Below are 12,676 nucleotides of genomic sequence, written 5' to 3' on the forward strand. Positions count from 1 at the left end.
GCATTTTCAAATAATTCTGATAGTTAATCTTTTACCTTAATATACTAAGCTGGGGCATTTAGTCTTAATTATAGGTATTGCGTCGGATAAGCATTGTATAAAATTATCACGATGGTTAACTTACTTATTACTCCAAGGTCGAAGAATCTCAAGAAAATTAACTGTGATACTGAACCAAATACTAGGGTGCAGGCAATTATAAATGCATATGCCAAAGTCAACAATATTAATCCAAACCGCGTGAAGCTCTCTTATGCATTTGATGATGACCCAAAGACAAAGAAGCAGGTTAGAAAAACGTTGAAAAATTTTGAAACACTAGAGGAAAATGGACTTGATTTTACCCAAACAGATACTCTCACAGTGGGTGCCAAAGATGTTGGTCCACAGATTGGTTGGAGACTGGTGTATTTCATTGAGTATTTGGGACCGGTCTTGATTCACTCACTTATATATTATGGATTGTATAATCCAACATATAATACCTTAACACAGAAGGCTGCCTACATTATGACTTTACTTCACTATCTTAAAAGGGAGTACGAGACTCTTTTCGTTCATTTGTTTTCTGCCGACACCATGCCACTGTCATATTTATTTAGAAACTGTGGTCATTATTGGATCTTCAATGGTCTATTGATGGCATACTCAATGTATGCACCACAATCGGTCGAGTACACTGGTTACAAAAAGATTCTTTTCCACGTTGAGGATAGAACTGTGGATCAAACAGAGATATTTGCAACTCTTTGGGTTCTCTGTGCAATTTCAAACTTTTACTGTCATTGGCTGTTGAGGCAGCTCCGTTCAGATGGCTCAAGAGAGCACAAAATTCCACACGGATTTCTGTTCGAATACGTGTCATTTCCTAACTATTTCTTTGAATCACTTTGTTGGCTTATATTTGCCATTTATGTGAACAATTGGTCGGCGTACTTATTCTACGTTATTGGTACCGGTACCATGATGGACTGGGCCATAAAGAAGCACCACAAATATATCAAGGAGTTTGGTGACAAGTATCCGAAGGGAAGAAAGGCTATGATTCCGTTCATATTCTAGGCCTGCGGATACAATCCCTTGTTATTTTTCTATTTTGATCACAGCAGTGTTTTGGGCATCTACAGATGTTGCTGCTGTATTGTTTATGTACGTATGATGAAGCATCATAAAAATTGAGCAGGTTTACGTAAACGTGTAGATACCACTAAATGTTGTTAATGTGTCCGAAGTAACTCAGAGTTCGAATAATTAATAGTCTTTTTTTACCCGATAGGGTAGGACGGTGATATGTCACGGTAAAATCAAAATCTGATAATACGTAATTTCGTGTGAATATTGCACACATTCTTGGTGTAGTCTTGACGATAATAAAAAAAAAATCCTACCCTCTCAAAAATATTGTCCCTTCAAAAATAACAAAACTAATGATTGTTACAGTACCGTTTCGTGGTTTGATTGTTTATGAAGGCATGGCTTTATTGTGGTGGAAGTTTTCTTCATGTTCTAAAATGAATAATATTTGACCGAAAAGTCATAATTATTGCAACATTCTATTTAGTCCGGCGAGTAACGAGCGACTTTTAAGGGTATGAAACTGAAATGATAGGTTATGGAAATTTTAATGTGGTGATTGTTGATGTTTTACGGTCCTAGGAATTTTTTGTTGTTTACTGTCTTCGCTGTATCTGATACCTCTTCCCCAAATTTCGAACTGCTATCGCACATTATTATTTACTTAATCTTTTTCCCCCTATTAATTGAGAGCACATGCATAACTAGCGTATTGCAGTTCCCTAATAATTGTATCCACTTTATTTATTACCTTTTGTTTTGCAACTTCTTCCAATAACCATAAGGAGGCCTTAGTTTTCTATTTTACGATTTGCAACTATTCTCTGTAGTAGCAAGGCCGTGATCCGGCACCAATTAAGCTGTTAACCGTGCTCTTCTTTATAGAAATTCAAATTTTATTACGATACTCCGTTGATCATGTCATCCCAAAAGTTGTCGGGTGATGATGATCACAATGATGAAGTTTTGAATAGTGTTACCGGAAACTCCGACACAAAAGTTTCCAATTCTACATCTTCGCATGGAGATGAGGATTCAAGCGAAGACGTTGAGAAATTTTTAGGGGCAGGATCTGAACAGAATCATTCTGCCGGTATTCCAGAAAAATCGGCCAATCCTGAAAATACTGCTTTGGCTGCTCATTCAAAAGAAGCGGTATATCCACAAAAATATGCTGTTAAATCTGATTCAGCGTCAAAGCCAATAATTGGTACAGCTGCAATGGGTAGTCCCTTTACTGCAAATTTAAACGAAGCAGCTTCAACTTTCACGACTTCTTCGCCCAGAGCAGCCCCAATAATGCCGTTAACTTCTTCGAATTCCGAAGTTGGAGATGCCAAGGAAATTTCTTCACGAACACACACTGAGAATGAGAATATTTCAAGTAAGAATCTACACGACAAGCCACATGGAAAACCTCTTGCTGAATCAAAACCAAAAAAAGCTCAGCCCCAGCAACATTTGAAGTCCCAATCTGTTCAGGCACCATCAGTACAAAGTACAAGTGATTCACAACTAGTTTCACCTCTTCTTCAAAGTTATCTTCCGAACCTTCACAACGTGCGAAACCAAAAATCTAATAGATCTATTAAATCAGCCACACGCTCAGTTACGGCGCAGCCAAACCGTGTTCTTCTTAAGCAGAGGCCGCAGGGATCATACCATAGGCAATATGTTCTGCTCCGCGATAAACAAGGCCCAATGCCAAGTCCTTTATTCAGTCCTGCAAACCCACCATTGAGCTTTGGTACTAATTCGGATGCGGCCGGTTTTAAACTTGACTCGCCTCAACTCTATCCGGTGAGATCGGCAAGGTCACTTCGCTCTAAAACGCATCCAAAGAGGGAATCATCAAAGTACGTCTTTAGTGTTGATGATGATGAGGATGAGGTGGAGGAAGATTTGAACAGGGAATACTTACAAGATTATAATAACACCTTACACCACCGAAGATCCCAACTTCCATCACAAGCCAATGGCTTGGAAGGACAACCTTTATCTGCTCAGGCAGATTACGATGATAACTTGGCATCATTGAGCAATTTTGATGATAATAGCACTATCAGGCAGACCACATCCAGGCTTTCCGAAAATGAAGAGTTACAGGATGCTGATCATTCAACAAGCGTCGAAAATCCGGTAGACGAAGATGCGGCTATGACCGCAACACAAAGTAGAAAGTCATCAGTCGCACCGATTGATCCTGCTTATGATGAATATCCGGATGATGCGTCAACTAGCTCAAATGAAAGTTTTACTTTGAGAGAACGGCAAGATGCTATTAATGAAACACATCCTTTTGGAATTCGTATTTGGAAGCCTGCCGTTTACAAAAAGCATCGCTCTGTTGAAAAAGAAGCTGATAATGATATTCATTCCAATCCTAGTACGGCAAAGACTATTGGTAAAAGTGTGAAGTTTTTTAACTTTCTATGGACATGCACATTTGGATTGGCATTCTTTTCCATCTGTCTTATATTCTCTGCCTTAACTGCAATTATGTCCATTATCTGTGTAAAATGCACAGATCAGTCGTTGAAATATGCTCAACTATACCTCCGCTTAGGTCTCTATCTTTTGATGCCATTTGGAAAGATTGTTCTTATGAATTCTAGCACAAACTATATTCGTGAAGATGCCTATGTAGGTACTTCTGTGGCAGATTTTCGCAGATGGCGTGCCCAGAATGAAGGCAGACTTTTCTTTTCTGCCCCAAATGCAATGAAAGGTCGTATCACGGAGGCAACACCGTTGAATAGCAGATTACCTCTGAATGCCAGAAATTATACGGATCATTCAAATGTTTCAAGTCCACAAGGTAGCAGTGATCATGCTCATGATGGGGGAGACGATGTTACAGTGAAGGAAAGATTATTTGGTAGAGGACAATGGAATGCTGGCAGAGTCGCTTTCTTTTTACAATTCTATTTAATATTTGTGCCATTTACTAGTATCATTGCATTTGCTCAGTGGCTTGGTGTTTTCACTATTCCTATGGCAAAGGTTTTGGTAATTCTTTTGAATCATCTTAGAATGCATCCTTTGGCTTTGTCCTTTGAACCGGAAAAGGACTATTATGAGAAAAGGCTTAACAGTATTCCTCGGAATGAATCCATTTTAATCTGCACCTATAGATCTTTTGGATTTCATTATTACAAATATACAGTTGATGGAACAAACATTTTCTTTATCAATCTGAATTTTTTGGTTATTTTTACCATTTTTGATTACTTCTGCTTAAACCAGAAATTGCATTGGGTCACACCTATTACCAACCCTTCTTTGATTTTTATTCTTTGTCTTGCATCTATCATTCCACTTGCCTACTTTATCGGTCAGGCAGTTGCTTCCATCTCCGCACAAACTTCCATGGGTGTCGGTGCAGTTATTAATGCATTCTTCTCCACTATCGTGGAAGTTTTCTTATATTGTGTCGCTTTGAACCAATCTAAGGCAAAGCTTGTCGAGGGTTCAATTATTGGTTCCATCCTCGGTGCGGTTCTTCTTTTGCCAGGAACATCAATGTGCAGTGGCGCCATCAGAAGAAAAACACAGAGATACAATCCAGCGTCTGCTGGTGTGTCATCCACTATGCTTCTATACTCTATTTTGATCATGTTTTCTCCTACAATTCTGCATCAAATATTCGGTCAATACGAAGAAAGATGTCGGGATTGTACAGAAGTTTCTAATTCAGCTCAGAGTTGTAAACGGTGCCATTATATACAGTCAACTGTTGTCATAGATCGGCTTTACACTAAGTATTTAAGGCCTTTCACCATTGTATGCTCCATCTGCCTATTCACTGCATATTGTATTGGTCTGCTTTTCACATTGAAAACGCATGCAGCATTGATTTGGAGTACACCTGTCTCCGTCGAGAAGGAGAAAAGAGCTACTGGAGCAGCAATCACCGTTCAGACTCCTGAAAACTCAAGTATGGGCTCTAGGTCAAAGGCTTCTGGTTCTGTTTCAAATCAAAATGATCTTTCTTTGGTTCGCGCTTTAACAAGATCTACCAGCTTTATGCAAAGTCAACAACAGCAGCAGCGTCAACCTCAGCAGCCTCAACTTCAGCAACAGACATCTGTTCAGTCGATGCAGCCACAAATGCAACAGCAACAGCAGTTACAGCTACAAAGTGATGGAGGTCATGACTCTCCAAACTGGTCTAGATCTAAGTCCACAAGTATTCTTTTACTTGCTACGTTTACATATGCAATTATTGCGGAAATTTTGGTCGATGTTGTCGATGACGTTTTGAAAGCATTCCCTATAAATCCTAAGTTCCTTGGCTTGACCGTTTTTGCTTTAGTGCCAAACACTACTGAGTTTGTTAATGCTATTCTGTTTGCCATGCATGGGAATGTTGCCTTATCTATGGAAATTGGTTCTGCCTATGCACTTCAAGTCTGCCTTTTGCAAATTCCTATTTTGGTTGTTTACACGTGTTGGGGTGCAATTAAAACTGGATTTATTGATCCTTCCAAATTGTTTTCTCTTATCTTCCCACGCTGGGATTTTATTGCCTGTCTAATGTCTGTCTACATGTTTACATATGTGTACGCTGAAGGAAAGTCGAATTACTTTAAAGGATCCATTCTTATTCTCCTTTATATCGGGATAATATTTGGTTTCTTTATAGCCATCTCCATTGATGACGAGCATGAGTATATTTCAAAAGGGGTGGCCTTAACTTCCAACTTGTTATTTAATAACTGAGTGCAACAAAATGATACCAATACTACATTTCAAGAAAACTTATGTTTGCGTTTCCAGATCACTTCGCATTCAAAGTATTGTCTTCAACTTTTTTTTTTTTTTTTTTTTAGTACGAGTATATCTATTTATTATTATAGTCTTGTTTTAATCAATAGAAGAAAAATGCTTAGTCTATTAGTATGTGATGTCCAGTTTCAAGGTTTGCGATTATTTTTTTTGAACAAAAGTCTCATTCATAGCCTTCTCTAAAATCTTCAAACCATCAATAATGACTTCGTCGGGGATGTTTAAGGGAGGAACAATTCTAATGACATTTCCGCCGGCACTAATAACCAAAAGTCCTAGTTCTCTTGCTTTTTCAATAACAGCAGATGGGTTTTCAGTGCATTCAAGTCCAAGGATTAACCCTTCACCCCTGATATCCTTAATATTTTTGGGGAACTTTTCTTTTAATTCATTCAGTTTAACCTTGAAGAGTTCGGACTTCTTCTGAACATTATTTAAGAATTCATCAGTAGCTATCTGATTTAAAACATAGCATCCAATTCTTGCCCCCAATGGATTTCCACCAAAAGTTGTTCCATGATCTCCAACCTTTATTACATCACCAACCTCTTTTGAAATCATGGTGGCACCAATTGGAAATCCATTTCCTAATGCCTTTGCCATTGTGAGAATATCCGGATGTCCTTCTTTTGGAAGCTTTGCATGGGCCCAAAGCTTTCCCGATCTTCCCAGTCCACATTGTATTTCATCATATATTAAAAGAGCTTTATGCTTACTGCAAAGTTTCTTCAAAGAAACCAGGAATTCATGATTCTGTGGATGAACGCCACCTTCACCTTGAATTGGTTCGATGATTACACCACAAGTTTCATCACTGATCAATTTTTCAACCGATGCAATGTCGCCGGGTTTAGCAACAGAAACACCCGGAACCAATGGTGCAAAAGGCTTCTGGTACTTAGGATTTGGGGTCACAGATAATGAACCAAATGTTCTACCGTGAAATGAGGTTTCAAAGGTTATGAATTTTGTCTTTTTAAGAGAAATGGAAGTTCCGTATTTTCTAGCGAACTTTAGGGCAGCCTCATTCGCTTCCGTACCGGAGTTGCACAAAAACACTTGTGATGCATTGTACATCCCACCAAACTGCTTTGTTTTTTCAACCAATTCTTTACTTAACTTTAAAGTCCATAGGTTGTAGAAAAGATTTGAACTATGGACAAGTGTGTTCGCCTGCTCAAACATAATCTTTGCAACCTCTGGGTTGGAATGGCCAAGAGCAGTCACGGCAATTCCGGCAGAAAAATCAACGTACTTCTTTCCCTCGACATCCCAAAGAAAAGAACCTTTCCCTTTTTTCAGAACCATTTCTGGTCTGCTGTATGTGGTCACTCCAAATGGCGCATTATTGCCAATAAACTCTGATGTCTTCGACAAAGTGGTTTTGTTAGCATGAATTAATGCCCTGCCAGAGTTGGTGAATGACCTGCTTTGGATCGCAACAGTTAATCTCTTGGATGCTGATTTCAAAACTGACGCTCTAAACATAATGAAATTTCTTAACTGTTATACACCAAACTTAACTTCAGAAAAGTGCCGGGGCTATTAAAGTTGAAAAGACTATTCGTGGATAAAACGTAAGATCAAAAAAGAAGGATGTACTGCAATTTATATACTCGATGTGACTCACCGTATTTTTGGACGAAATAACAATAAATTCTGTGATATAATGTAAAAATTTTATTCTTATAATAATAGGAATAGTTGCGCGCTTAGTAAAAGAAATTACTTTAAATGGAATAAGTGATAGTTTATGAAATTTATATTTTGGAAATTAGGCTGCTATGGTGGAATTATTTCAGATGTCTAGTACATCTTGACACCGAATACGTTAAACCGATGACAACTTTGGAAAGTCGTGGGTCCTATTACCTGAACCATTTCTAGAGTTGATGAAACATTTTTTCTTAAAGCTAATTGCTTTTGCTTCATAATCTGTACGTAAATGCATTTTTTGCGGAGTTAGATATATGCATTTGATCAAAATCACTTTGCAAAGGAGATCATTTATCTATCTCATCTCATTCTTTTTTTCTCATTAGAACAAAGTCCACATCCGTAAACCCTACATATAAATGTTTTTCATTCGCCCCGAAAAATATCTTATTTTCGCTTGTCTCCAGAGTAAGCAAGCATAGGCATGGCATCACTTTATTATTTATGATTTTTATTCATAAGAGCTTTACAATATTTTGTGTTCAATAGAATCAACTTAAAGTCATTAGACACAATCAAGATGTCAACTAAGTTTTTTAATCTCACAGCTAACGAGGCATTTAAAAAACTTCCACGAACGTTACAAACATTCTTTACCAGATATCCGCCGGCACCAATTAAAATATATGCTACAAAACCCACATTTACAAATGCCACTGATGCCAATCCATTTTTGCCCAATATTCATCCAATTACAAAGAAAGTTCATAATCCAGTGTACTCCTTACGAAAGCAGTCGGAGTTGTATAAGACGGCTTATAAATTTGGAATTGCTGATCTGATGCCAGTTATGCAAAACCAAAAGAAAGTGTATCAGGAAAAATATGTTAGCAAGCCTGTTCTTAAAGGTGTTTTGAATCCTAAGGGCCACAAATGGGAAAGAACATATGCTGAGAGAAAGCGGAAGATCGCCGAAGGTATTGCAAATGCTGACAAGGTGCTTATTCAGTACAGAGGTTCAAAGTACAAGAAGAGATTGGAGAGGAGAGAAAAGGAGAAACCTACATGGTATTGATGGACTAGATTTTATAAAAAGCATATTTAACAAGCAATTCTACTCTTGTATATATAATATAGAGACGCTGTCTCCTGAACAGTTATTTTAATACCTTCTCAATGATTTATTTCTATTTTAATTCTGTTATTATCGATCATGTTGAGTTTTAGAATTCGCGGAGGAATCCGAATAACTCGTATTTGGCTCTAAGAAGGGAGCCTGACCTGTTTCGGCAGGAGTATTACCGCCTTTTGGGGTGTATTATAAGTTATCCGAAGGATTGGAAGGCATATTGATAGAATAGTGACTTATATTAAGATATATAGCGGTGATAGTCTCTAAAGAAAGAGGTAAAATAGTAACAAAATAATAATAGAGTGAGAAAATACAAGGGGTGTTGCTAGACCCCTTATATATTCTTACTCGGGGAGAGGCCACATATCCCAAATATGGGCAATGACCCGTTCAAAGTAATATAAAAAGTAATAAGGGCAATTCGCATGGCTTTAACACCAGTGAAATACAATAAAAGTAATAAAAGATAAAGTAATCCCTAAATATAATTGGTCCAAGGATGTAAATAAAGAGAAAATTTCTCGAGGTTGTGTGGTTAACAACAATTGTCTTTGCAATATTCCGCTGATGGTGAAATATTCCAACAGATCATACTCTATTTGTTTGCATTAAATAATATTTACAAGTGACGACCGCAAAAAAGCTAATTTTGCGCCTCATCAAATTTACTTAGTTTCCTAAATATATCCTCTTCCGTAGACTCTTCTTGAACCTCTTCCTTCTCACCGTTTTCACCTTCAAATTCAGCCTTCAAGTTATCATTCTCGCCCATATTACTACCACTTGCAGATGAATTAGCCCGTTTTGCTTCAATAACCTTAGTTAATGCAATTGCATCCTTCTTCCACTTGCTCAACACTGCCATTTCTTTATCGAATCCATATTCGATTGCCGATTTATTATATACTGCTCCAAACATCTCACTCTGCTCGGCAGTCACACTAGATTCAGTCTCATCTGCAATCTTCAACCTATAATATTCGTATTTTGATTGTTCATAGGCATTATAAAGGGGCGTATTTTCTACCCTCACAAGGTAAAGAGTTCTCTGAACAACAGACTCGCCGTCCAATTTCTTGGTGTACTGTTTCATTGTAGACCAGTCAAGCTTTCCAATGTTTAAATTTCGCTCATTTTCGTTTAGTACTTTGGGATCCGCTAATTCCCAAGGATGCTGCCTATAAAATAATGACCTGATGTCATCTTCCACAAAACGAAGTTTCTCCGGTTTCAAGAAATCTTTATTCATCTGTTTTGGAGTTAATCTTGTTTTGTAAAAGCCATTTGTTTTGTTAACATTAAGTATTTCATTATACCGTGAGTCTTCTTCCTCTTTTATTTTCTTCAACAATTGTATTTTGACTGTTTTGGTGTTATTAAACATTGGTGGATGGTAAGCAAGCACCTTATACCAAGAGGGTTGCTTTGTCACCAACCCGGAATCTAAGTATTGAGAGGTTCTCTCAAGTACCTGTCCAGCATTTTTAATAGCATTCATGACTGCTACAATGGTTTTTTTTTCTGAAAAAAAAGCCTCCCTTTATATGAGTGCAATAAGTCTAACAAATTATTTAAAGAATAGATAGACAAACCAGGTTTAAATAAGTGAGTTTTTTTTTCTTTCCATGATCACTCTTTTCTCTCTCAATATTTATGATACCAACTGAGTAAAAATATATACATCCTTACACGAGGCTGGATCCACAACGACTGGAAGAGAAAAGAATATGTATCAGGTAAAAATATAGCAAAAATTCAATGGTAAAGCAAAGATTAATTGTAAGCATCAAATTAAACCCTGTGGCTATTTAAATAATACTAGTGCAATCGATTAGCCTACATTGTTTCTTCAGCTTTTATTAAAATATGCTATCAGCTAACAGAAATTACAGTTGGGACAAAAAAAAAAATTGCTGCAAGATTTTTTTCAGCCCTCGGAATTCTTTATTCTACATAAAATTGTTCACCATTTGTCGTCTGGCAGTCACGACCACTAAAGATGATTCAAGATGATTCAACTGCGCGAAAAAATACTGAAAATCTCTTTCAAACAATAAGAATTTTGTTAGATAAGTCACCTGTCGATTATCATAAAAGAAGACTGAAACGATATATAAGGGAACAAGTTTTAACTTGTTTCTGTATTTCTTGTTCTCAATTTTTGTTTCGGTCAATGATATAAATTAAATCGTATCAGTCATTTCGATCGTCGCTACAATCCAATAAACAATTTGGGGGACACCATTTGCATAATATGACTGCTGAAAATATTAAGGGACTTCCATCTCTTAGTGCTGAAAGCCAGAGAATCCTGGAAACTTCTCCTTCAGAGAGAGCAAGTGATGATATAAAAAAGTCGGATATCGATGAAAGCATAATAACAAGTAACTTGCCTTCACCATCCAAAAAGCAACTTGATAGAGTGTATCGTCATTTAGATTATAGGATCATTCCCGCAATTTGGTGCCTATATTTTTTAACCTCATTTGGTTCTTCCGCTTATGGTAATACGCTTACAATGAACTTTGAGGAAAATCATTCGTTGCAAGCAAGTTTGAATCTAGATACGCGTGCTCTTTCAACTGCTACAGCGTTGTATTATGTCGCATATATAATTTTTGATCTTCCGATGAACTTAGTTATGACTAAATTGTCACCACAAGTTTGGTTGTGTCGAATTGTTATGAGTGTTGGCCTCTGTTATATTTGTTATGCAGCTCTTCATAATGCTTCTGGTCTAGAGGCTATTAGATTTATGACAGGTTTCGCTGAATCTGGTACCTGGCCTGGTCTCACCTATTACATATCATTATGGTATCCCGAAGAAAGAACTGCCAGGAGAATTGGTTACTATTTTACCGCAGCCCAGTTGAGTGCTGCAGCTGCTGGTTTGGTTGCTGCAGGTTTTCAGAAAATGGACATGGTTCGTGGATTTTATGGATGGAAATGGCTTTATATAGTTTATGGCTCCATTGTTATTGCTTGTGGTATTTCTCTTATATGGTGGCTTCCGGACAGACCTGCTCATCTTTTAGGGAAGGAAACAAAATCCCATAGTATTCTTCCAGAAAGTATACACAAATTCTTTACTACAACACAGCCACTCTCATCAGAAGAGAGAAAATTGCATGCTATAGATATGGGCGAAAGATACAAAAAAGTTGAATGGGGTGTTATTGATTTATTGAGGGTTGTATCCGATATTCGGACATGGGCCTTGATTGTGATGTACTTTGGTGTGGTTGGTACCGGATATGGTCTAGCAGTCTTTGCTACAACATTGATTAAGGTGAATAACCCAAAGTTGTCTGGGATTGATGTATCCTTATTGTACGCTCCTATTTGGCTATTCGATTTGGCAGCCATTCTTTTGGTTACTCCTTTTGCAGATAAGTTTAAAGCGCAAAGGTATATTTTCTTTTCTTGTGCATGCCTTGTCATTATAATAGGCTTGCTCGTCACTACTTATGCTAAAGGTCCTTGGAGCAGATGGGGTGGATTGTTAATTTGCGGTTTTGGTTTAGGGCCAACCGTTCCAATATGCATGACATTGGCAGCAGAAATTATGACGCATGTCTATGGTGACGTTGGATGTGCAGCATCAGCGGCTCTTGTGTCTGGACTTGGAAATTTGGGATCTGTCACTTCTACTTATGCACTATACACCGGATGGCCTGCCGATGAGAAAAATTTGTATCGAAACTCAAATATGATCCTACTATTAATGTGTGCTATGAGTATTGTGGCGTGCATTGTTTTGACAGTCTTGAGAAAATATATGAGTGAAGAGCCATACGACAAATCAAAAGTTGCTGAATCAAATAGCAATACAAGTATATCCATGAAGAGTACAGTTTAATTATGTGATCATGGTGAATAATCATAATACGAAAGTTTTTGTAAACCCTATAAATTTACTGCGAATCACTTTGCAACTTAGTTGAGGTATAAGTATTTGTTCATATATAGCTTTGCTTAAACTACCAGCTTTAAAAAAAGTTCAAGATAATGGAGATAGTAAATTTT

The 12,676-nt window shown here is 37.4% G+C and overlaps 6 protein-coding genes across 6 annotated transcripts; 4 read left to right on the plus strand and 2 right to left on the minus strand.

Annotated features, from left to right (window-relative positions):
* Positions 1-111: 111 nt before the first annotated feature.
* On the plus strand, positions 112-1,062 carry BRETT_001603 (uncharacterized protein; the record flags this gene model as incomplete). The annotated part of the gene is made up of 1 exon (XM_041280150.1): positions 112-1,062. The coding sequence occupies one exon, from the start codon at positions 112-114 to the stop codon at positions 1,060-1,062; it is 951 nt and encodes a 316-aa protein (XP_041135033.1).
* Positions 1,063-1,992: 930 nt separating this feature from the next.
* BRETT_001604 (uncharacterized protein) lies at positions 1,993-5,796 on the plus strand (the record flags this gene model as incomplete). Its single annotated transcript, XM_041280151.1, has 1 exon — positions 1,993-5,796. The coding sequence occupies one exon, from the start codon at positions 1,993-1,995 to the stop codon at positions 5,794-5,796; it is 3,804 nt and encodes a 1,267-aa protein (XP_041135034.1).
* Positions 5,797-6,003: 207 nt separating this feature from the next.
* ARG8 (acetylornithine aminotransferase) lies at positions 6,004-7,350 on the minus strand (the record flags this gene model as incomplete). The annotated part of the gene is made up of 1 exon (XM_041280152.1): positions 6,004-7,350. One exon carries the CDS (start codon positions 7,348-7,350, stop codon positions 6,004-6,006), a length of 1,347 nt encoding a protein of 448 aa, XP_041135035.1.
* A 748-nt stretch (positions 7,351-8,098) lies between these two features.
* Positions 8,099-8,593, plus strand: BRETT_001606 (uncharacterized protein; the record flags this gene model as incomplete). Its single annotated transcript, XM_041280153.1, has 1 exon — positions 8,099-8,593. The coding sequence occupies one exon, from the start codon at positions 8,099-8,101 to the stop codon at positions 8,591-8,593; it is 495 nt and encodes a 164-aa protein (XP_041135036.1).
* Positions 8,594-9,293: 700 nt separating this feature from the next.
* BRETT_001607 (uncharacterized protein) lies at positions 9,294-10,148 on the minus strand (the record flags this gene model as incomplete). Its single annotated transcript, XM_041280154.1, has 1 exon — positions 9,294-10,148. One exon carries the CDS (start codon positions 10,146-10,148, stop codon positions 9,294-9,296), a length of 855 nt encoding a protein of 284 aa, XP_041135037.1.
* A 756-nt stretch (positions 10,149-10,904) lies between these two features.
* On the plus strand, positions 10,905-12,509 carry BRETT_001608 (uncharacterized protein; the record flags this gene model as incomplete). The annotated part of the gene is made up of 1 exon (XM_041280155.1): positions 10,905-12,509. The coding sequence occupies one exon, from the start codon at positions 10,905-10,907 to the stop codon at positions 12,507-12,509; it is 1,605 nt and encodes a 534-aa protein (XP_041135038.1).
* Positions 12,510-12,676: the final 167 nt, after the last annotated feature.

Source organism: Brettanomyces bruxellensis, chromosome 4 (assembly GCF_011074885.1).
Source record: "Brettanomyces bruxellensis chromosome 4, complete sequence".
NCBI classification, from domain to species: domain Eukaryota; kingdom Fungi; phylum Ascomycota; class Pichiomycetes; order Pichiales; family Pichiaceae; genus Brettanomyces; species Brettanomyces bruxellensis.